General features: G+C 41.1%; 1 protein-coding gene across 1 annotated transcript; it reads right to left on the bottom strand.

The window, feature by feature from the left end:
- Window positions 1–49: 49 nt before the first annotated feature.
- On the bottom strand, window positions 50–22,929 carry STOX1 (storkhead box 1). Its single transcript, XM_069795778.1, has 4 exons — window positions 22,150–22,929; window positions 5,752–5,904; window positions 1,534–3,856; window positions 50–452 (listed from the first exon to the last, which is right to left on the bottom strand). Exons 2-4 carry the CDS (start codon window positions 5,882–5,884, stop codon window positions 413–415), a joined length of 2,496 nt encoding a protein of 831 aa, XP_069651879.1. The 5' UTR covers window positions 5,885–5,904; window positions 22,150–22,929; the 3' UTR covers window positions 50–412.
- Between the last annotated feature and the right edge of the window lie 1,347 nt (window positions 22,930–24,276).

Here is a 24,276-nt window from a genome sequence, read left to right as displayed (position 1 = left end):
TTCTGCGGCACAAGCAGTAAGCAAATTACAGCGTAAAACAGTCCTGTCCAACTGATACAGTTCCTGTCAGAGCAACACATAACCCATTCCAGATCTGAATGAAGTATACGAGTTCTCATTTTTATTATCACAGAGACACAAAAACTAATTAAAGACAAGAGCAACAGAAATACACATTAGTTCTCCAAATACTACTGTGTAAAGTTTTAACCAAGAGCTTTGATTTAGACAGCCTCACAGATGTGACTGATCACATTTACAGTATGGTTACGTTGTTACAAAGGGAAAGTTTACAAAGCTCATTTAAAAAAAAAAATAATCAAATATTCATGACCAGAGTTAGCTGAAGCAAGGAATTTTGTTGCAATTGTCCTTCCACTTTGTCCTCCTCTTTGCATTAGTATATATGCTTTCAGAATTTGGCAGGAGGCTTCATCTTCTTTTCATTCCATCTAAAATAACAGAATTATTAGACATCAGACTTCACATTCTATAAATAAACTGAGTTGGCTTAGCTTCTGGTACCAGAGATGGCATCGATACAAACAATCAAAATGACCCTTTGAAATATATTTTGCTAAAGAGCATCCAACAGATTTCAAGTGTTTGTGTCCAAGTAATACTCTAGAAGTGTGCTTGAAAGAGTGCACAGCCAAAAGCTGCTTAAGGTGGAAAAAAAAATCAGCAGAATTTCCTTAAAAACTATAGTATGTGATTTGTTCCTCCATATACTCACTTCTCAGGGTGACAGTACATATCTAACGAGAACTCGAATGGTTTAATTACAGTTAAATACCAGTCATTTAAGATCTTAAGAATATACAATGCTATTAAAAAAATTGATATGATTTTTCCCTCACAGCATTTTAACTTATGTTCTTGCCAACTTCATTAACAAGTTTGTAGGTCTTCTCCACATGCAACTGTGTAAAAAAATGTTTCATACCAATTTGTTTTCCATTAAAGGATTTTTCAAGTATAGTTACAGGCAAAATGTACCCTGTGAAAGGAAGCAGAAGCTTCTAGCTCAGGTGATGTACACATTCTCCTGTCTGTTGTGAGCAAGTCAGATGGTATTTTGTACTTTAAATTTTGATTGAACACTTCTATAAAGAGCTGCTTATTCTTTGTCTACAACTGGGGAGACTATGACAATGTCTGTAATGTCATATGGCAAGGTCAATGCGAGCTGAACCTGCCTGCTAACAGGAGTTTATCAGTCACCATGTTTCTTAACATTTACGTACTTGGCCATCGCCATCTGCAAGGCAGAGCTCCTACTATTTTCTTGCCTCATGAAAACAAATGCAAAATATAAACAGCAGCATTTGTATAGCTGATTTAGGGGGAATGTTAATGTAAAAAAGACGTGGTAGAACTATACAGTTTGAGTATTTCCCCTTCAAGTTTTTAAAGATAATAAGAATTTTGTTGTTGGGGAGGGGGTTTTATGATTTCCAGCAACATCTGTGCCTAAATTTGATTGTTAGTGTAAAGATAAAACATCTAAGATAGTTACATCTGTTCTCTTACCTTGGGGAGTCAATTCCGCTGTCTCCTGTAATGCTGTGGTTTTCTGTCCCTTCTGGGTGTTTCTGTCCTGATACCACAGTACATGCATTCTTAAAAAGCAGATCTTTTTTTCCCAGAGGGTTTCTCATTTCTTTGGTCTGTGAGCCCAAAGCACAGCATGCCACTACTTCACCTATCTCATAGGTGAAGTTCTGCAAAGTGTCAGCATCTGAGTCAGCCTCATTAGTGTGGCAGAAATCTGCTACAGCTGAAGCCTCTGCACATTCAGTAAGGCCAGCTTCTTCTTCCTTTCTGCGACCTATCAGAAGAACCTGACTGCACAAACAACTTTCTTCTGAGAAACCTGGTTTTGGATGCTCTTTTGAGCCATCTGTTGATTCTGCAAAACTAGCACTTTCCTTATATCCATGCTCTCCAGAGTCACATTTATTTACAGTTGTGTTGTACTGGGCGGGATAAGTATTAACCTTACAGTTTTTTAGGGACATAGCTGTCCCCAGCTTTTGCACAGCTTTATTCCAGTCTCTTGTATCTGAAAAAGCATGGCCAGGAGGCAGGTGACATGGTTCATTGCCTTCAAAATTGTCATCCAGATGTAACGAGTTACAGGTGTCACCATCATGTGCTTTTTGGTACAGAAGATGGCAGTTATCAGTAAATCCTTCACTTCCCAGCTTCATTGATCCGGGATGGCTGGCACAGTCATATTTAAATATAAGTTCACTCTTTTTATCAGTCTTTTGTCTGTATTTCACACCAATTTTTTTTACCAGGCTGACATTGGCTGTATAATTTGAAAGATGGACATTTTGAAATTCATTTGCTGTTTGATCTAATAGCTCACATACAGTGTCAGCTTTGCACCTGCAATTCTCATCTTTCAGATGTAATGAAAATTTTGCATCTTCTTTGCACACACCATTATCTTCAATGTAGGAGTGAGGGGATTTTTTAATATCCCCAGGATTTTTTTTTACTGTTCCTCTGTAGATGTTTTCTTCAGAAATAGTACTCTCCAGAAAGTATTTACTTTTATTATCTATTTGCAAAGTATTGCCTTGCAGATAACTAAAGTTTTCACTTAAACTGTCTTTCTTTAGTTGGAGGGAAGACCTATTAGCATGGAGTAGTTTGTTTTGCTTAGCTTTGTCAGCCTGCATTTCAGTAGTCAGCTGTTTGGTTTCATAGTCAAAAGTTTTTGAGGAGTCCAAGGACCATGGCCTTTGTAAAGCTCTGTCTTGCTTTCGAGTCCTGGACTTCAGCTGACTGTTAATAGTACCTTTGTACCCTTTTGCATGAAAGTTGCGTCTCCATGACAGACCCTGGAAAGGGTTCTTAATTTGTTTTTTATATATGACATGGGATTCCACTCCTACATCAGATGGCTGTTGGTTTAAGATAGGCAGTGAAAGGTTCTCTTCCAGTTTCTCATTTTGGGATGTTAGCTCATGTATGTGAAATTTCCTGTTGCTTCTACTAATCTGCTTCTCTTCCTTTGATTTGGTTTTCCTGGTGTGTTTTGCTGGTTTACTTTCTGTCTTTTGAATACAGTCCTTTGAAAGATGGTTTTGCCTGACTATTGACACTTCAGCCAAGGTACCCTTACTGATGTATTTTTTTTGCTCCTCAAACTTCTGCATTAAAATTGTGTGTTTAATCAAATTATCAACTGTAAGAGTAGGGTTAATACGTTTGATGATTTCATGTTCAATATCACGTGGAATATTATCTAAGTCATCTTCATCCCTGACTGGCCACTCCTTGGGAGGAAACTGGGCTGAAAAAGTGGAGTACTCCTTCTTACGTTTTTCTTTTTTGGAAGCACTTCTCCAGAAAAGGCCAAGGCCAAACCTTTTGCTTTTCAGTTTCTCTTTTGAAGATGTCAGGGATTTGATGGTGTCCCAGGAACGGTTTTCAGCAGATGTGGAGATCCCGTGAGTTTGAATTGAAGGCTTCAATTCACTGCAGCCTTTCCTACCTCCCCCATTAGGTTTACGGTCCACTAGCTGCCGAGGTCTTTGTTCACAGAGCATATTCTGGTCAGGGAAACAATGGCAGGATCTGTAACGGGATACCATAGGAATGTTTTCTTTCGCTAGGTCTGCACAGCGCTCAATGTTTACCAGGTAAGTGATGGAAGGCGAAGAAGAGCAATGACTGTCTGCCAACGGGACCCTTCTGTTGTCTTCTGTGGCATCATTTGTGATGAAGTATGTGTTGGGAGTCACCATGAAGTATCCTTCTCCCGTATGATAGATTTTCCTTTCTTTAATTAGAGTGCCAAGGATATTATATAAGACATTGTGGGAAGGAACTGCAATGCCTACACCAAAGATACAGATATTTAAAATCAGAAATAAGTTTTCAAATAAAATGGGAGCTGGCCAAAAAATAACTTACATACAGAAGTTTGAAACTGACCTGGCAACTGAAGTTTGAGTAGGGCATACTCAATTTCAACATGAAATTGTCCAGTATCAGCAGACAAAAGGCAGGATTTTTTTATTTTTTTTTTAATACATCACCAATTCTGCTAAGCTTCCACAGCCAGCAACTGTTGTTGCACCCAGCTGTCCCCACCCACAGCCCTGGGCTCCCTGCAGAACAGGGACAGCCCTACCCTGCAGCAGTGTCCACAGGTGGAGGACAGCCCCAAATCTTGGGGCGAGCACAGGCTGCAGGCCTGAGTTAGGGAGAACCCTCCTGGGCCAGCCAGGTGAGGGCAGCACAGAAACATCATCCAGCCGAGGGCTCTGGTTAGGTGCAATCCTGCCGGTGTCTTACGGCTCAGTAAAACCCTTTTGAACTCTGCCACGGCCAGTCCTCACTGATGAGGCAAGGTCACCCCTGAGGAAGCAGGTAAAGGCCAACTGCGTTTCTGGTTGTTACTGCAACACTGCTGCGATGGAGCTTAGGATGTTCTCCTTCGAATAAGCAAGAATATTCTCTTTGTGTCTATCAGGATACGATATTCATGAGAGAGCTTCTGCCAGGTACAACCAAACAATGTGTTGTTCAAAGCATTTCCCTCTTGGCAGGTTATTTAACAGTGGCTTTTATCATTCTCTCTGAAGCTTCCTGTATAATTTTGTCAGATGACAATAGCTTACCTCACTGAGACTAGCCTCAGCTACTGGTTTTCCCTCAGGTGTCACAGTCCCAGAGTCACTAGTCTAGTGACATCTGATCTACTGCCCCAGGCTTCTGCTGATCTCCTGCCCGCAGGAATGAAAACTTCCAGCAAGGTGAAAACATAGCAAGGAATATGCTCTCTCCCTAGAAACTTTGAGAGTGTTACTTCTGGCTGACCTAAAAATGCTACCTTGTGGTTGTCTCAGTGCACATATGGACTACATCACATTCCTGGCAGGGTTCTGGGCCAGTTTATGGGGTTGCATTAAAATTTTTCCCACTACTGAAAATGCCTGCCAGATCGACCTGTAACGTTTGCAGAGCTATAAGGTTAAGACTCAAACGAGGAAGCTCAGTATCAAACACGGTAACCTCCTGCAGAGGGCCGTAATGAGCCTTTATAAAGTCTCCTGTGTGTGCACACACACACACACACACACACACTTCAGTCTTGCAGATCTAAAGGAAATTGAATATTTTTCAGACTGAAAAGAAAGCATGGCATTTAAGGGAGGTGGCTGCTACCCCATCAGAAGAGAAGGATTAAAGCTTACTTAGTGTAAGTCATTTGCTTTCAGGAAGGAAGAGGCTGGAATTTGACCAACAAATCTGAACTTGAGGACAGTTGTATTTTTTGATAGCAAACACTGGATGTAGACGCCTACCCAGTCCCTTTGCCGTCAAAGTCAGCTATGTTCCTGTCTCTTAAAGGAGAACTCAAAGTCTTTGTGATCTGACACACAGTCTGTTTCATGCTGTTCCATATTTGGCACCTAAATACCTCATCTATGCTTTCCCACCCTCTAGAAAGGGCATACTCTCAACAGGCTACTACACTGAGTTCCCTCTTACTCTCAAAGAAGATTTATGAAAATCTGTAAAAAGGTTTACCTTCAAGACAATGTTAGTGATGCTCACAGATTGATGAGTGTGCATACTCAAATATTCTACCACTTGCCTATTAATTTATATTCTTTCGTATTGCCAGCTTTGCTTGTAAACATTCAGTGATCACTTGCCCAATATCAGAAACTCAAGTTTGATGATACAGTCACTTTTAAAAGGAGGGGGAAACAAACACATTACCTGGATAATTCTTCACTAACTGCTCCATTAAAGTTTCCTGCGTGACCATCACATGATCTGCATTCATGTCTGATATGGTACGGCATATTCCTTCTGCCAGAGGAATGGAGTGTGACTGTGAGAGAGGATTCATGAGAACAGGAGTCACATCACCTGAAGTCCAGAAGGAGGGAACAAAAACAAAAAAAAAAAGATTGTTTGAATTGAACAGCGTTTCATTTTTTCTATTAGCTGACAGATTTTCACTGAAAATTTCTTGTGTTGCCTCAGAACAAGCACCTTATCCTCAGCTAATTTTCTTCGGCAAATTACTGGGAAATATTTCTCAGAGAAGGAAAATGGCTCTAGCACTTTTCAAGTGCCTTTGTAATGAAGGCAACAGAAGGTTACCTTAAACATGTTAGTTTGTCTGATATTAAATTCCACATTAAACCATCATTTAGCTTAATAAACAGGGAGCTGAGAGAAAGAATTATGATGTCCGATGACTGCTGACTTTTTAGATGACTGTTTACATATGAAACCATGCAGAACCTGTATTTCTCTAAGCAGCTAATGAAAAAGTTCAACATCCAATAATCTAAATATAAAATCTTTTTTCCAAGTCAGAATGCAGGCAAAAAAAGACCAGCAACAGGCTTTGTCCCTTGTGTAGCACATAAATTTGAGTAGAAATGGTAAAAATTCCATTTTTAGACTGGGCTCTAGAACTAGAGATTATCTACTAGACTGGGCAGAGGGCAAAAACTATTGTTACAACTGCCCGCATTTTTTAGACTCCATTTTTAGGCTCCATTTTTTCACCATCTCTCCTGGTGAAAGACAGTAACATTGTCCCTGTTCTGCATGATGAAAGCATAAGCTCAGAGGGAATTAGGGCATGGCTCAGCTCTCCCAGTAACTCTGCAGCCCCAGCCCAGGGGGCTGAAAAGGGTCTTAGTCCCTCACCTCAACTCCCCCCATCCATAAAACAAAAAGATAAACACTGCCCTCTCCCCTTTGCAAGATGGCAAGACCAGTAAGAGCAAGCCCACCCAGCAAGTACTTCTGACACGGTAGCAGTGAATGATGTAGGAAAACCCAAAATAAGTATATTTTCCCTGAAAGCTGATGACAAAGCACGAAGCAGGGACTCACCTGAGGTCTGTGCATATAGTAAAACAATGACTGCATACAGCTTCTCAGGCAAAAAAAAAAAGAGCTTTCTTCTTTTTTTTTAATTAGACCGATAGTCTGTTCCCACTACTTGGTGGTGTTCTGTGCTACCCTGTTCTGTGTTGCACAGAAAACCCTGGAGTACCCTCAGCTGCTAGAGCAGGCAGAAGGCAGCAGGGACTCCTGGTTACTTCACAAGGTAAAAACTAGTGTTAAATGCTAACAGTAATTTTCCCGCAAGTAAGAAGTGACATTTTAGATTAAGTGATATTCATGTTTAACTACACTGCAATTGGATAGTCTGTTGGATAACTCTGTAAGCCGATATTTATCCTTTAGGCATAAAACTACAACACAAACATTTCTCTGAGTAAATGAATTAAGCAACAGCACTTTGAAGAGCTTGAATTGCTCTTGACCTTTGTTTTACAACTGCTGCTATGTTCAACAAAAAAGCACTCAGAAAAAAGTCCTGGCATACAGTTTCCTCAGTGATGTTGCTACGATACTCCTTCCAGGTGCAGAAACCATTGCAAGCTTTCTTTTTGTATGGGAAAAGACCATCAGCATTCAGTAATAACTCTTGTGAATAGTTTGCTGTCTAAAGTCTCTGCTGTAGGCACACCATGCTGCTGCCAGGTTTACCATTTGTTCCTGCAGAGCATCAAACTGCTATGGAGTAAAACACCAAAATTTATTTATTATCTTTATTATTATTATCTTATTATCATTGTCTGCATCTGTCTCGCAGCCTCACATCCCATGTCTCCATTCAGGGAAGGCCCTTTCAGAATAATATTTAAAACAAAGCATTAAGCAAAAGCCAGCTTGATAGTGAAGGAAAAAAAACCACCACTAAAGTCGTGTTCAAACGCAAGTCTATTCAAAATTATTGTTGCAGATCAATAGTGCCAGAGTACACACATGCTAACAGCATGAATATTAGATATCATTCCCTCCTGACTTTGAAATAAAATCTGAAATAGTGAAAGCAAGAATTAGATCATTGGCAACATTGCTAAGCAATGTGGGAGAAGGCCCAGGCAGCATCCTACAAGTGTCTATCAATTTTGTATTAAAAACTTTGTGGATTTAATTTCCATAGCTAAATAATGGTTGCGGTTGCACTTCAGATGTTCTCCCAATTTTGACAGAAATACATAAAAGCTGCATCCCTTAGATTTGCACAGGGAGCAGTCTTAACTATTTGTGCAAGCTATGTCTCATAGGCCTAATGCAAAAATCACCAAAATGCCATGCTCATTAAAGCTCTACAGTATCTGTCCCTTTACAGCTCAAAGAAGACTGCAGAATCCCCTGTCCCCTTCCCTACTCTACATAAATCATCTGATGAGAAACATCTTCCTGGTTTCTTCATCATTTTTATGAGAGACTTGCTTATGCCTACGTGCAACATACCTGTCAGCAGTCAAGGAACTCAGGCTAATCCTCTTGATTGATTGTTTAAATACAGCACAGTTCCCGTTTTACACTCTGTAGCTCTTGCAGAATCATGTTTACCAAAGCCAATCTAGGCAGCTTGCCAGTACTCATGTATTATTATCCTTCAGTTTGGTTTACCTGTCTATTCAACCTCTGCTCATTACCTGGATACCTGAAACCCAAGAATACCCTTTTGGAGCATGTATTGGCCACAATGTGGGGAAGTCATCTGTAACAAGAGCATTGGATAACAAAACTCGGTGCACAGAAAAGCCTCTGGGTGTCCTTGACTAGCACAAAGTGATTTTTTATTCCATCTCTGTAATATGAGCTTTACCATTTTTCACTGAGTTGTTTAACAATTGCAGAATTTTTGCATCTTCTGGCTCTAAGAAAAGCTACATGCAAGACAAACATTATCTGAGTAAAAACCAGGCTAGTTCTGGGGAAGTGAACAGAGAGGCATTTTATTACAATAGCACTCAATTTACTTCTTCAAAGTTTGGGTAAACAATTTATATAACAACAAAGGGCTAACAGTAAATTCATTCCAGGAAAAAAACCCACAAGTGCAAATCAAGAATAAACTCCCTTATATGATTCCACTTACATCTGTTGAGACAGAGAAGACACAGCACATGGAAATAGAAGATTGACTTTTCTGTTTTGTAGCTGGAAAGATCTATCTTGGAATTGCTTTGTACGCTCTATTAAGTTGAACACACAAAAGATCCCACACATTCTGTGCCTCTTTGCATGAGAGCCCTGGTGTGTTTGATGTGCATCACTTTTTGCAGAAATTCACCAGGAAATCCATAAGCAAGTACAGTTCTGCTAGAACTGCGAGGCTTCTGCTTTTCTATAGACTAGAGCGCATCGTGGTCACATTTTATAGCAAAAATTACGTTTTATAATTAAAGACTGAGTATTTTAAGGAACAAAAAGTTAATAAGAACATTATAGAAAGTTGGGAACTGTAGCAAAACACTTTTTGAACATTAATGAAGATTTTACAAGATGTTTCCTTATTAAAGAATAAAACTTCTATATAAAGACAGAGTTAAGATCATGAAAACATTTTCAATTTTAAGTATATAACAGGGAAACTCTATTTTGCCACAAATATTGTGTACTAGATCCTGTTTTCAGAAACATCCTTTTACTGAAGCAAAGAGTAAATAGTTCAATTGCATTAAAACTGTCAAATCTTGTAACATGTTTAATCTGTTACTGAAACAAACAACAGCTCTCAGGAACAGTGGACAGTATCTTTCTGTTGTTTGATTATTTTGTACAACTCTCAAAGAGAGAAACAAAACAATTGAGTGTCAGTTAAGGTCAATGACACTTCTGCAATCGACATTAAAGCAGCAGCTACAAACACATCTAAATGTCAGATTTCTATACCTACTGATTTCTGCAAGAACAGACACTCCCAAATCAGGACAATTAGGCAAACAATGTCCTCCATTTGGACTCAATTACTGGTTTTTACAAACAGAAGATGATGCCATGCAACTTGAAAAAAAACCAAAAAACCAAACCCAACAAAAACCCACAAAACCAAAACCCAACCACTTTTTCTGCCTTCTCGACAACACCCAACTCGTCTAGTCCCAACTGCAAGCACTATGAACCTTTAAAAATATGACCTATAAATGCTTTCTGAGGTTCCTAGCCAAGAGCCATGAAATCCTTACTATAATCTTAGGGGTAATGGCAACCCACCGCGATCTTTTCTTTCATCACTAATAAAAAAAAAAAATCCACAGGCAGGTATAGGAACAAGTTACACAGCAGACACCAACATGTTCAGTGTGGTACAATTTTCCTTAAGCCAGGCACAGTGGGAAAGTTTTTGCCATTGAAATGTGTATCTTTGATCTTCAGAGAGATCAGCCCCTTCAACAGTTACCAAGGCCACTGGCATGTCCACTTAAATGCTCCAAGAACATCTTGGGAGCAGGTTTCAAGCTCGGGTACTGACTGAACACATGAGCAAGCAGGCAGCTTCAAATAGACAGTTTAAAAAAACCCAGCATCTCTGCTTGCTTGAAGACTAGCAGGCAAGTTGTCTGGTAGAGATCTCTGTTTCACCTGCAACAGCTGGCAAAATAGCCAACAAGCAAAGCCATAGAAATACATCTGCCTTTGGGTCATTCCCACTGTCCACTACATAACTGGCAGAGAAATTAAACTGAGCAACAGCACTCAAGATAATTATTTTTCATATACCTTAGTATGCTGATAGCTTTTAAGTAAACTCACATATTGCATTGAACATAACCAGCGCAGCTGGCAGCAAGGAAGATCATTTTTAACCATTTCAGCATTAAGCATCAAGCTTGATTGTAACAGACAGATTGACTAAAAAGCTTCATTGCAGGGAGATAAAAATAATACAAAATGAAACAGTCCCAGACAAGTTGCAAAACCCTCAATGACTAGCCCATGGTGCCAAACAACAGAACAGGAATAAACAAGTCACTGGCAAAGTCTCTGGCTCCTTTAACTGTCTGCAGGTGGTGCCATCCACTGCTACAGGAATTTGACACAAGCACATCTTTTCCACTTGGCCTGGTCTCCAAAAAGCCTCTTTGCAACCCTGGCATTTGCCCACTAAAACAGCTCTGCCTTTTTCTTGCTCCCAGACCTGTCCTCTCTTCCGCAATAAATCTCAGACCATCCAAACAGCTCTTTAATGTCAAAAGCTTTGTTCTAAGCAGAAAGCATTACTGGGTGTTGGTTAGGTACTTACCTATACAGTGAAAGCCTTACTATAAAAACATCATCATGCAGTTGTGCATTTCTGTGCCTGTTTAGCTAAAGGTCAACTCCAACTGCTGCAATATTCCCCAGGCTGACTCCTTTGCCTGGAAACGTGCTGTCACACAAACAGCAGTCACAAAAAGTATACAATGTAAAGCTACAGTCATTGAAGTAGTAAAGCTACAGTTATGGGAGTAAGATATACCTACGGTCATGTCCCCCCTCTCCAGAACGGACCAAAATTCACTTCTTTGCGCACTCCCTGGCTTCAGCTCACATTTAGCCCAGCCAAGGAAAGTCACACGCTAGCCTTTCAGAGGAACAGCACCCACAGAGCTATTCAAAAGAGAACATAGCCCTCTGCAGAGGGTTTCCAACAAACCATGAATCAGGGGACAGATGACAGCTGTTATGTCCAACTCACTCCCAGGCAACACTTGGCCAAATCCCACCCACCGCAGAAGCATCTGTCAGAGAGCTTGGTGCAGTTGTAACTTCCCTCAGACCCAGGACCCCAGCTTGCAGTGAGGACAGGAGCCACCATCACACACTGAGGTAGCACAAAGCAGTCCTCAGATCTTGTTTCAGGGCATATCCCACTGCAGGAAGTTTTTTTCATTCAGCTGAGAACAAAGCTTTGATGGTATATGGGCAACTTCACACCTGCCTGAGCAGCTCATGATGTTGATGGATATGCACAGCTACTTTTCCTTCCACTCTCCCTAAATGGATATCCAACTTTAAAGATGTTTCCTATGCTAGAAAATAAGTTTCTGCAGCCTTTCACTGGGCTGGAATTTATGGCCCACATAAAAAAACCCCCAAAAACACACACACACAAAAAAAAACAGTTTAGAAATGAAAAGCATCATCTTTACCACTGCAGAAGGTCTCAGGGGAGTTGTTTGGACACTGCAGATCAAACGGCACTAGTTTGGACTTGAGGACCTTAGCCCACACTTCCCAAACCTTTCTCCATGGCTTTGGCACTATTAAACACCCTTTTCATGTTTCAGTTCATCTAAATTTCAACCAAAAGGAAGTGATACAAGACAAACAGAGCAACTGAGCACCTTCACTGTATTACGGAAGACTCAGTAAACATGTTTTCAAAAGCCAGTTTAACAGAACCCTTACTGCGAAGATACTGGGTTGTTGGATCTCACAGACCAAGGTGAAGCCTCCAATAGAAATTACAGAGGTGTGCAGGTGCCTGCAGGATGTTGAAAATGTAGAACAATTCCATGGGAAAAAGTAAATATGCAGTCCAGGAAGTACCTAAGCAAGTGATCTGAATGACAGGCTAGATTTGCTGCAATATTTTCTTGAGAACAAGCAAAATATTTCGTAATTTCAGTGGAGTTTTCAACCTTGGAAACTCAGCATATAGCTGGCTATAGCCCACAAAAGAGAAATCCAGTATCTGGAAAAAAAATATTGCTACAACAAAAAAAATAAAGCTCACTTTTTTTTTTTTTTGAAAAGCAGAATACAGTTCACAGAGGTTCAGTTTATTTCAGTTTTTCAAATAAACAGTGTTTCAGCTTTCAAAACAGACTGAGTTTGCTAAACAAACAGCAGTTGCAGTTTCAGTTGTTTCATTGCCCAGAAATCTTCAGTACAAATCAGGCTGCTTACGGAGAAGCTGTGCACTGTCAGTGAATGGAACATAAGATAAAGCATACTTGGGAAAAAAAAAAAAAAATTGTTTCACATCATATATTAATTATTCCCAAAAGCTTCACTCTATTGTCACCAATGAGGGCAGTTTGTTGGGTTTTGCATATTGAGCTTTCTGTTTGTTAGCGGTTTGATAGCACTGTGTGAGTCACGTTAATGATACACACTACTGACATCTCTTTACTTCAGTTCTCCCAAGACCATTTTTATAAAACATAGTAAGGAATTGACAGAGTGGCTCTGGATGTATGTTGTTTTAGAAATGCAGATATCTACATTTCTCTAACCTGATGTTTAAAAAAACCCAAAATAGATAGCAAGAAAAATCTTGTGCAAGGACCACAGCAATTTTATCAGGTTAAAGAAAAGCATGCCGCCATCAACCTCAGCTTCTCTGTGCATGTCATGCTTCATTCTGCAAATTTTTAGCTCATGGACTGTATAATCAAAAGATCACTAAAGCTCTCTAAGTATGAAGCAAGAGCAAAGTTGTGTCAATAAAGCCACTCACCTCTTTCTGCTGATACTTCTAATCAATTTTTATTTGGTACTGAATGAAAGCAAGCCTTTTAACGAGTCTGCTCAGTATTGAGGAGGCTCATATTACTCACACAGCAACAAAGGCCAAGAGTGTTCTGGGCTGTATTAACAGGAGCAGAGCCAGTAGATCAAAGAAAAATATTATCTGATTCTACGTGGTGCTTGTTAAACCAAGCATACTAAGGCTAGTTTTGGGCCCCAATATAGAAAAGACATCTATAAATGGGGTCGAGTTCAGCAGAGGGCCACCAAGATGGTCAGGGCTGGAACACTTGCCCTGTGAGGCAAGGTTGAGGGAACAGGTCTTGTTGAACCCGGAGAAGAAATAGTTTTGGGGGACCTGACAGCAGCCCCTTAAGAAGATGGAGCCAGGCTCTGCACAGCAGTGCATGGTGGGAGGATGAAAGACAATAGGCAACAGTTGGAACAGGAGAGGTTCAGACTGGCTGTAAGGAAAACTATTTTACCTTGAAGGACAGCCCAGCAGTGGAGCAGGTTGCCCAGAGACGTTCTGCAGTCTCCAATCCTGGTGAGTTTCCAAGATGTGACTGGATAAAGCCCTGAGCAACCCGGTCTGACCCCATAGCTGACCCTGCTTTGAGTAGCAGCTAGGATAGGCTCCCAGGAATAAAACAGTAGTCCAGTCATCTGGATGCTGGTACCTGTGCCTCCCACAGCCACTCACCCCCCACTTCGACCACCCTGCTTTCTGCAACCCAATGCAACAGCACTTTTGACCTCCACTAGCTGTGAAGTTTTCTTGGGTTACACCAAGTTAAAGAAAAAAGGTTACACTTACGTCATGCTGTTAATGCAGCCATGCAAAACAGTGTCCATATGGTAAAACTATTGGTTTTCTCTTCAACCTTCAAATAAATAGCTACTGTTTTCATAACGCTTTTTTCATAACTGAACTCCATCTGTACTGCCTTGTTAGAGCTGGTGCTCTCCACAGTGATGGAGTGGACATGTCCTAAAGCAAGACAGCAGTGTAAGAAAGCTAAAACTAGCCTTGAAATGAAGTCACTGACTTCAAAACCGTATCAATAACTACAGCAGAAGCATTACTAATTAATGCAATTTATTTCATTAACTACATTATATTAACACAAACTGTTGTCTTTTCTGACTGAGACAGAGAAAAAATTAGCACTGTTCAAATTACCCTCATCCTAAAAGAGCATTAAGGCAGTTAAGATCTGCCATTCAGGATTCAAGGTGCAAGAATTCAGAAGACTGAGGATAGCACAGCTCAGCCTGTTTTCTTGAATTTTGTTTTCTCACTCAAAAGACAGAAGCAAGAGCTGCTTCTGCTGAAAATCTTTAGCACTGAGAAATACACAATACATATCAAGTTTTTCACAATTAATCTTGTTAGAGAGTATTTTTAGAAAAATTCAGAGTAAATTAAACTGAATGGAGCTTATTATAAAAAAATTATACACTCCTGTTCAGTGGTAATTGTTAAACAGTGTGACTAGAGACTGCTTGCTGAGACAGTGAAAAAATTTGCACCCACAAACACTTATGCAAATTACACCTTTCAGGTAATTCACTCTGAGCAGATCTGGTAAATGCATCAGAATTTTGAAGAACGCTACAGTACCTTGTTCCTTGCTGCTGTGAGCGCAATCAGTAGTTGAAATATAGCATTTGGGCTTAGTGCAATACATAGTCAACTGAGAAAAGGCTTTTACAATACAGAATTAATACCTTAGTAAGAATTTGATATGGAAATGCATGAAACATCCAGGGGTATCATCTCTTCTGAAGGCAGTGGTAAGGGCTGAATGCCAGCTAAAATTAGGTGCTAAATGTTATGAAATAATGTAAGGTTTACATAGCCATTACACGGAGAGAATTAAATTAGTAAGCAAATAATAGCAAGGTAGATAAAAAGTTGCCCTTCAGGGAGTACAAATGTTTTCTTCCTTTTTTTGTCCTGAAAATATATCAATAGAATCACCACTGGAATAATGGCGATAACCAGGAAAACCCAATTATAACAGAATATGCAAGTTAGTAAAATCTGAATCAGATACCTTACTGCAAACAACCTTAAAAGTAATGTTTGAGAATAAAACCATTAAAAACTCACTTAAACTGTTCTTCATGTTCTGGCAGCCTATACACAGCAGTGCAAAATAAAGCACCATTTTAGGTCATCCACTCTTTTCAGGCCTGAAGAAAATAAAAAGGAACAGAACTCTACATAATCCTAAACAGTCCAATATGAAGTATGACCACATACTGTGAGTTACACTTCACAGAAGCCAGCACCATTGAAGTACAAAATTATTCTCCTTTGACTTGCAAACCTACATCCCGGTTTGTGAGCCAGGATGAAAGACACTGGAAGAAAGGGACCCCAAAAGAAAGGAATCCCATGAAGCACATCCCCAGCCTCTTGCTGAGCTGGCATCCTCATTAAGATTGTGTGTTCCTGTGTGTAACTACAGAGTGCCTGACAAACAACATCCACTCCAGAGTCATGACCTTTTGCAGGCAAAACAGGAATCAGCTACTCGCAAGGCCATAATTTCATCTGTAGCTTCATTAGACATGCAGCGGAACGACGCTGATACAGACGTTAATTGCTGTGAACAAATTTAATTTATTCAAATGAAAATAAATCTGTCCTAAAAGCTTGCCAGGTCCATTTTGGAAAATGTGAAATGTAAATATTGACTTTCGCAAAACGAGAATACTGAAATTTGCCCCAGTGCCGCATAAGCTATGTCTTCACAGGCTGTTTGCTTCACTGCCACTAAGCCAGGCCTTAACACAGCAAATGTAACCTTTGAGCTCATTGGAGATGGAACGACAAGAAACCCCCCTGCAGCTGCCGAAAAAACGCAGGATGAAAAGTGCAGCTGGAGGAAGACTACTAACTTCATCCCTTGCAGACCCCCGGGAGCCCCCCAGAACCACAAGAGACGCGCGCAAGTGGGGGTGGTCTGGGGTGGAGTTATGTTAATCGATACCTGCAATATTAAAATGACTTCTTGAAAACCCCACGAACACAGTGTATAAAAGGCGAATTCAGGTGTAACCGGGAGCGCCTCTGGTTTCGACCATGCGCCCAGCGCTGTTTGCCTTTGGTCTATAATAAATTTGTAAAATTCATACAATTCTGCGTGAGTGCGTTTCTCACAGAAAAGAATTTGTCTCTCATTTTAAGCAAGGTTGAGAATTGCTAAGAAGTAGAGAACACTCAAGTATGCAGGTATAGGTGTACTCCAGGTGTACTGGTTCCGCAGGTGGCACTTCAAAACTGTTCCTGAGAGCTGGCACAAACATTCAGAGAAGCTCAGCCTGTGAGGACCTCCACAGCGAGGCGGCCGGTGCCTGCAGAGCCACCTGGCAGCACTGCAGAAGTCACTAAATAAGTTACACTTGGGAGTCGTCACACAGGACCAAATATAGTTCCCCAAAACTGTCCGTCCGTCCCCCCCCCCCGGAAGGTAATTACAGCCCATAAATACAATGGAAGTTTTACTCCTTACTCCTCAGGCTGTTGCTGAACCTTTTCAGGACACTCAGTTCCACCCCTCTTCTATCACAGGATTCTGTCTGAATATCAAATTAGCATTAACACACACACACCCCCGCCAACCAAAGGAGCTTCAGAGACTCTCTCTGCCCATTTTTTAGCTCCTTTTCTGAGTGCTTCTCTTCTCCATAAGTTCTGGGAGAGACTCACACAAGGGAAAGAGAAGTGGGGAGCTAGCCCTATCAGGTTACTCCACCAAACGCACAAACAACAAGAACACAAAACAATTCCTTGTCTGATCTCATTCCAGTTCAGTCAATACCTCCAGCAAAAATGGATAAAACGTAACACTTCACAGAAAAGCGTACTGTCTTTTCAATGACACTCTTCAATAGGATATTTTCCAAGTTAGATAAATTTGCAGCCTTCAATAGGATATTTTCCAAGTTAGATAAATTTGCAGCCTGCAGTAGGGATTTAAAGGCTCAGCAGAGCCCAACAAGCAGACCTCTTATTAAGAGAGATGATCAACACATTATGTGACCACAGAAAAGTCACAGTCTGTATGCCAATCCCAGCCTCAGCCTAACTGGAAAGCGCAGGGCTTTCTTAGCTTTCCTTGCGAATAGTTTGTAGCCCTGCAACAGAGATGCTGAACCGGCTGCAAATTCAGCCTCTAAAGGCTAACCAAAAAATGTTTAAATTTTCTATTGCTTGCTTCTATCAGAGAGCGACCACAAAAAGGGAGACAGGCAATTCAGGCACATGGAAAATGCTGCTATCAAGGGAGAAAGCAGGCTGGGATGACAGAAACGAGCTGGTTATGACCAAGGACAACAAGCAAGCAGCTGCTGAGATGCATTCTCCTGGGCTATCACCCCAGTTTCTCTCTTCAAAGGCTCTGGAGGTCAGTGCCCTTAAATTGAGTATTTCCAATTGTATCTAATCCCAGCTGAGAGCCCCCTCCTCCTCTCCCAGCACTGCCCTGCATGCATCCCCCGTGGCTGTACAGGAAGGGTGGGAGGGAGCAGTTTGCCCCTCGTTTGCTGAACAATTGACTGAAAAACTCAGCTAAGCACAGGAGATGGTCCTACAGAGAGAGATGTTAGCATTTCGACAGAGACTGCTCAATTATCTGATCCAGAGGAAAAGTTTTTTTAAACTGGCCCCTACTTCATCCTCTGAGGGAGATTTTAATTGCCGTGATTTTCCTTTCTTCTTCCCCTCCATCCCCCAAAGAGGAGAATATAACAGCTCCTACCCAGTCCTGTGTGTACCATGCAAACCAGAGCTGGGATCCCCATCAGAAGGGAAGAGAAAGACACTTTGGATTTTACCTGGGAATAAATACAGCAGGACAGTTTGTGGTTCTTTATAAGCTTTTGGGACTGGATTTTCCCTTTATTTGATTAATCTCCTGGTGGCCAACATCAGTCAAGGTGTAGTCTATTCTGTAAAGTCAGGATGTCCAATTCTGCAGTACGTTTCTCTAGAACAAACCTCATGTGAACTGCTGGGATAAAAAGTAACACAAAGAACTGTGGGACCACAGTGTCTTCTAATGACGAGCAATAGCCAGGAGAGCTCCTTGAGACACAGCAGTGAGGAGGACCTCTGAGTGCTGGGGGCTTTAAAACCAGCATGCAACAGGGACTGGAGTATGCCAAGGCCCTAGTATAATCCTTCACTGAAATGTGACTTGGCAATATTAGTGCTGCAGTGCTGCGTGCCCATTGCTTCTCACTTACAGTCCAGCAAACAAGTGGTTGTGGATTAAAAAGGAAAAAACTCAAAACAGTTAGCTGGTTTTTCTCTCGAGTCTGAAAACTCAGTCTCGACACTTTTCCTGTACCGTGGCCAAGGATAAAGATACTGCGGGCCAAGTGATTCCCATCAGTGACACCTGGTGCCCCCAGATATCTGAAAATTCACCAAACATTGCTGGAGTTTGCAGACACTGCTATTGCTATGCGCTGCAGGAAATGTTTCCTAAAAACTGCTTATGAAAACTGCTTGGTTCCCAACATCCCAGCCTTTAGTCTCGAAGCACGAGAAACCCAAGTGGCTTGAGTGCCATGTTATTGCAAACAATAACACAAGAGCAGGTAGATTAAAAAAAGCAGTCAAATCTCTATGTAAAATAAAGACAGCAAATATGATACCAATAGCTTCATTTTTAAATATTGTCAATTCCTTTAAAAAAACAAAACCCAAGAAACCTTTGTCCCTTGCATTTTAGTTGTCTAACTTGTCATTTGCTTCTCTAAAGCAAAATATATATAAGGAAAGGGAGAAAAGTCTTCCAGAACAGAAAATGGTCATTATGATGACTGATGGAAGAGAAGGCACAGAACACATCAATTTTAACCAGAAAATTACCTAAATATAGACACTCAAATTGCAAATTTGTTTCAGTTAAGCTTCCAGAAATGGAAGTAAAATGATGAAAATGTCGCTTGAACGTCAATTGTCTGAAAAAGTGAAATTCACAAAGAGAAGCTTCTTCAAAGGCATTCGATTAAGGAAACTGTGAGAGAAGTCTAACTTTTTAGAAACCCCTTTGGGTGTTACAGCAGCAAGATGACAGGGAAAATTATCTAATTCATTTACCAAAATAATTTACATTTGGATTCAACCAGCCATTGTATGCATCAGAAAAGAGGTTACTGGGAAGCAAGGAGGTAAAAAACGAAGGAGTCAAGGACTCTCTCTAAATCATCTCCAGGAGACCGGCAAGTAACATATCAATATTCACCATTGATATAAATCTTAACTATAGTAAGAGAGAACCATTCCAAACATACCTAGAGGTATTACTGCTTTTTAGATGGACACCAGTAAGTAAAACACTGTTCTTCCTTGTAACACCTCACCTGGATTAATAAACGGTTTAGAGATCAGCAGGCTACTTGCGATCAGGGAAGATGAACTCATGCAGGAGCAGATGCTACCAGAGTTTAGTAGAGTTACCAGAGTGCCTGAGAAATTAGACTGCACAAAGAGATCAATTTTCTAGTCAGAAAATGGGCCTGCGACAGAGAGTGGGTATTCTTTACAAATTATTGGGCAAGAAGGGTAGATACCAGGGAAAAAAATAAATCTATGTGATTTAAGCTAAAGCCAGTGTTAAAAGAAGCATAAAGATGTTGAGCTGGCCAAGGACAACACAGGCTAGACAGCAGAAATTTTCATGTTAGAAATTTTGAAACAGAACATTCCTCAAGTTTTCCAAAAGTTGACAGATTTCTTGCTTCAGGAAAGAATTCAAAACTGCACTTAAAGAACTGCTAGTTAGCTTCAACAAAAAGCTTTTGTGATCTAATTATTTATTTGTGATCTAATTAGTTATTATGATTATTAGTGATCTTATTATTATTACCTGCCTGAGGTAAAATGTACTTCTAACTTAAAATATAATTCATCCGTGGACAGAGAATATTACAGAGCTACGCTCAGGGAAAAATAACAATAAACCTCTCAAATAATGACAGCTAGGAAAATCCCTACTAACCTTTGGAAATCCGACTGAAAAGGGATTTGTTTGCACTTCACCAAGTACCTAGTAGTTAAAACGAGGTTGAAGAGCTGTATGTCTTCTCTTCAGCATCTTCTATCCTGGTTTGGCTGCTAATGCTTCTGATCCTTTAGTTTTGGGAAAGTTAAAGCACAAGTGGTTCACATCAAATTGCTAAAGCAGACACCTGAGCTGACCCAAAGCAAGGACTACACTGCTCATTTATCACTTACCTGCGTTAAGCTCGGTAAGTAGAACTTGGTATCTCCTATAATCACTTTCAGCAGAGCGCAACCCTAATTAACCATGCCAAAACCACACAGAAAATTGCAAGAACTACAGGAGCGCCATGGTATTGTCTCCTCCTGCTAAAGGTCGGTCAGCAAAGAGCAGCCTCCTGGGATGCTCCACGGGTTGAACCGACACAAGCCCCACAGGACCAAGAGTAAAACAGACCCCAGGACTAATGACCCAAGCATACTGAAGTCTGCCCCCCCTCCAGAAATTGCAAACAGTAAAGGGATTTACTGACCAAAACCAATACCCCAAGTAAAAACTGAATTGCTGTGAGGCAGCAGTCAATACCAGGAGCAGAAATTTAATCTGCTCTGCTTGTGAACCACAATTATCACGCTGGCTGGTGTATTTCGCAGTCACTAACATTGCAGAGGTCTTTTTGTGGCAGCTTTGCATTAAGAGCACTCAGTAGTCCAGCAGCTGTACTTTTATGTACAGACTAAGCCCTTGCTCGCAGCCTGGCCTCAGCAGACTGCAGAAGTCACTAGCACAATTAATTGAATATGAACCAACTGCAGGTAGCAAACAGAAATGATGGCTAAATACCCATCAGTACTATCTAGTTAAAAATACTCAAAAAATTTCCCTCGAGGTTGTTTTGTCGTTGTTACTGCCAGATCTGATAGCATGTTCTCTGTGTATCCCATGAAAGTTAATAAATTCAATTTAAGCGATGGGGGGGGAAACAAGACAGTGCTGTGATATGTCATCTTCTGCAAAATTCCCATCTTCTAAAAATTTTTAACGTGAATAATTACATATTTAAGGTAGCAACCTGAATCTGTCTGAGCCTGGTTTCTTCTTAGATCTTCCATCAATTTCACTTTTATGCATTTTTAGAAAAAGTCAAATCACTTTGTAGTTTGTTTGGTTTTTTTGTGAACATCTCTAGAGGAATTAAGACTAAAAGCAGCTGCTGACTTCAGAGCATCATGTCTACATTACCCGCGGTGCTGTGTGCCGTCCACATTTCCCTCCTCCAGTGGCAGCTCTGTAGCTCTTTCTCAGAGAAATCTTTGTGCTGAGTCAATCCGTAACATCCAGCCCCAGCGTTTCTTTCTACACATCATCCTTTGTCTAAAAACGTTCACCACGAATGAAACTAATTTCGTCTTCCACTGGTTATGAATGCACCTTCCAGTTCATTACACGATCAGTCTCTGGACATACTATATCCAGTCACCTCCTCCAGAAAACAACATTACCCACAACAAAACACCAAAACCAGCCAGCACGCCTGCTTCCCATCACATTTTTCCTAAATATTGAGTGCGCATTGAAATGACTCACCAGGTCACCACCGACTTGACTTCAAACCAGATTACCAGCAGCTGAAACCCAGTTTGTCCCAGTGTCCGTACTGACAGGGAGGCTGCGCCTCTGGAGAATGCTGCGGTGGTGATGCCCCGCTCGGTCCCCGCTTTTCCACCAGCCCGGCTGCAGGATTTTTGCCTGCCAGGATTTACGCTGATACCGCTAATCACAAAATGCCACAGGCAGAAGTTACCTGCTGTGAGAGAGTGGTTCGGTACCTCCAGCCGATAAAGCCCCCGATGGCAGCTCAGGCGACCCCGCTTGAATCAACCAGCAGCTCTGCAAAACGTAGAGGATCTCACCATTGGGATCACACGGGCAGGCGGTGAAGGAGATAAGAAATAGTCAAGACGAAAGCAAATAAATTCAGTGGCACAGGAGGGCTTCAGTACCGGCCATGTCCAGCTGCCACCGCGGTCAGCTGTGCCCCCGCTCTCCCCTCCTGTCTGCTGCGCCAGGATGGGGCACTCTCCCTCCAGAAAATCCCACTCTGGGCTGGAGGAACCTCTGTTTTGCACTAAAATTTCACAGAGACAAAAGACTCCCTCCGCACCCCATCCCGTGTTTTCCTTCCCCAGGATCAGGGCTCTTGCCCTGTCTCAGATTACCCTTTCATGAAGCAAGGCCCGGGCAGAGCAGGCACGGATTTACGTAGGTTCTTAAATTGCAGGTTGCATTTGAATAATCTTTTTACAAACTGTCTTCATTGAAAAAAGGACCTAAAGTGGATTCATTTTCTTTTTCTTTAAACTTTAAGCGTGAAGCAGGTATTGGAATGAATTCACTGCTCAGAGTATCTGCACAGCCACCTCTTATCAATCCTACCTATTCTGAGCCCCTGCTAATCCAAACGTCACACTGTACAACTTCTGCTTTCATCCATGGATCACAATTATTGTACATTTTATCACCCCCCCCCCAAAATCCTCTTTTGTGCTGTCCATCGTTACATGCCCGAATCACAAGACTGAAAATGCTAACTGCACATTCCTTGCAAGCATATTACTGGATCCCATGGATAATCAGAGGATTTATACATGTCCTGCCACCCATACATGTCCCAGTACTAAAGGTCCTATTTTTCCTCTCCTCAGTATGACGAAAGATACATCACCCCCCCCCCCCCCCGCAAGAGGTCATTAGCTTGATTTCAGGAAAGACACTAAGGCAGAAAATCAGATTCAATATTGGTAAGAAGCTAATCCTCGTTTTAATCTGTTTAGTCACGTTATACATGGCTTCCTTGTATCAGAGGAGATACTTGACAAGCATAAGCTTTTCTCTGTAAACAAAGGTTTTAAGATTACTCTCAAGTTGCACTTGGAAACCCTTCCCCAAAATTTTACAATATGCAACATGAACGTTCTAATAGTTACAATTAATGTAATGTACTTAATAGAAGTACTTAATAGTGGAGGGCCTCGGGTGGACTGAGGGGTCTGGGGAGGATATTGACCTTGACAAGGTTACAGTGTTCCCGTGAGAGAACAAGAAAGAATAAGAAGCATGGCTGGGAAACTAAGTTTAAGAAATGCGTTGACTGTTTGCAGTTGTGATAAGGAACCTGAAAAAGTCACCCAAGGAGGGGTGAGAAAAACAACTTCTGACAACTTTTTGACCAATAAGGGACAGACATATGTACAAGGCAACAAGTGTAATGGGTATAAATTTGCTGGCTTGTAGTAATAAAAAAACTCCTTCTTTGCTTGTATTATAAGAATGCATACGTGTCGTTTGTCCGTCTCGACCGTGACACTTAATTTGCTTGAATAGTACTTTGATAAAACAAGGCATCGGACACAAGCTGAAAAGAAAAGTCTCTTATGGGAGACTTAGGCTAACTCTTCTGAAACCCAGAGTCTTTCCAGATGTTTAAGAGAACTTTCAAAATTCTCTCATTTCATATTAGAACCAAGCTAAAAGTGTAACAACCCGACTCCCCAACCTATGTATGCATTATACTTACAGTGAAAATTGCCTCCTTCTCATTCAACTTTTCCTCTGCACACATGCAAATGACCATTCTACAGTAAATCAGGCTGGTCTGTGAGACAAGTGGTTTTTGAGACCAGCATTACAACATACTTTTATCTCAAACTGCTTATTTCTACGATATGACGTGTGGCACCAATTTTTGCTTTTTTTATATGCAGATCTGCTGGCTCCCATCCAGCCCTGCTAAAAAGGGACCAAAAATGAAGGTTGCTGTTCTCCAGCTGTTTCTGCCTGTTACATAACAAAACAGGAACGTAACTGGATGACCCTGTGTCAGGAAGACCAAAAAGAATTAAGCAATACAGGAGGAAAAAAACCCCAAACC

Source organism: Haliaeetus albicilla, chromosome 11, assembly GCF_947461875.1.
Source record: "Haliaeetus albicilla chromosome 11, bHalAlb1.1, whole genome shotgun sequence".
Taxonomy (NCBI): domain Eukaryota; kingdom Metazoa; phylum Chordata; class Aves; order Accipitriformes; family Accipitridae; genus Haliaeetus; species Haliaeetus albicilla.
Note: the sequence above shows the minus strand (reverse complement) of the source record. Positions and strands in the feature narration are given on the sequence as shown.

Bases quoted from the DNA above. Each gene is read 5' to 3' on its own strand.
- STOX1 (XM_069795778.1), bottom strand. From the start codon at position 5,884: ATGAATCCTCTCTCACAGTCACACTCCATTCCTCTGGCAGAAGGAATA. The intron at 3,857-5,751 runs GTAATGTGTTTG...TCTTTGGTGTAG, and splicing joins GTTAGTGAAGAATTATCCAG to GCATTGCAGTTCCTTCCCAC. The intron at 453-1,533 runs GTAAGAGAACAG...CTGTTATTTTAG, and splicing joins AGCGGAATTGACTCCCCAAG to ATGGAATGAAAAGAAGATGA.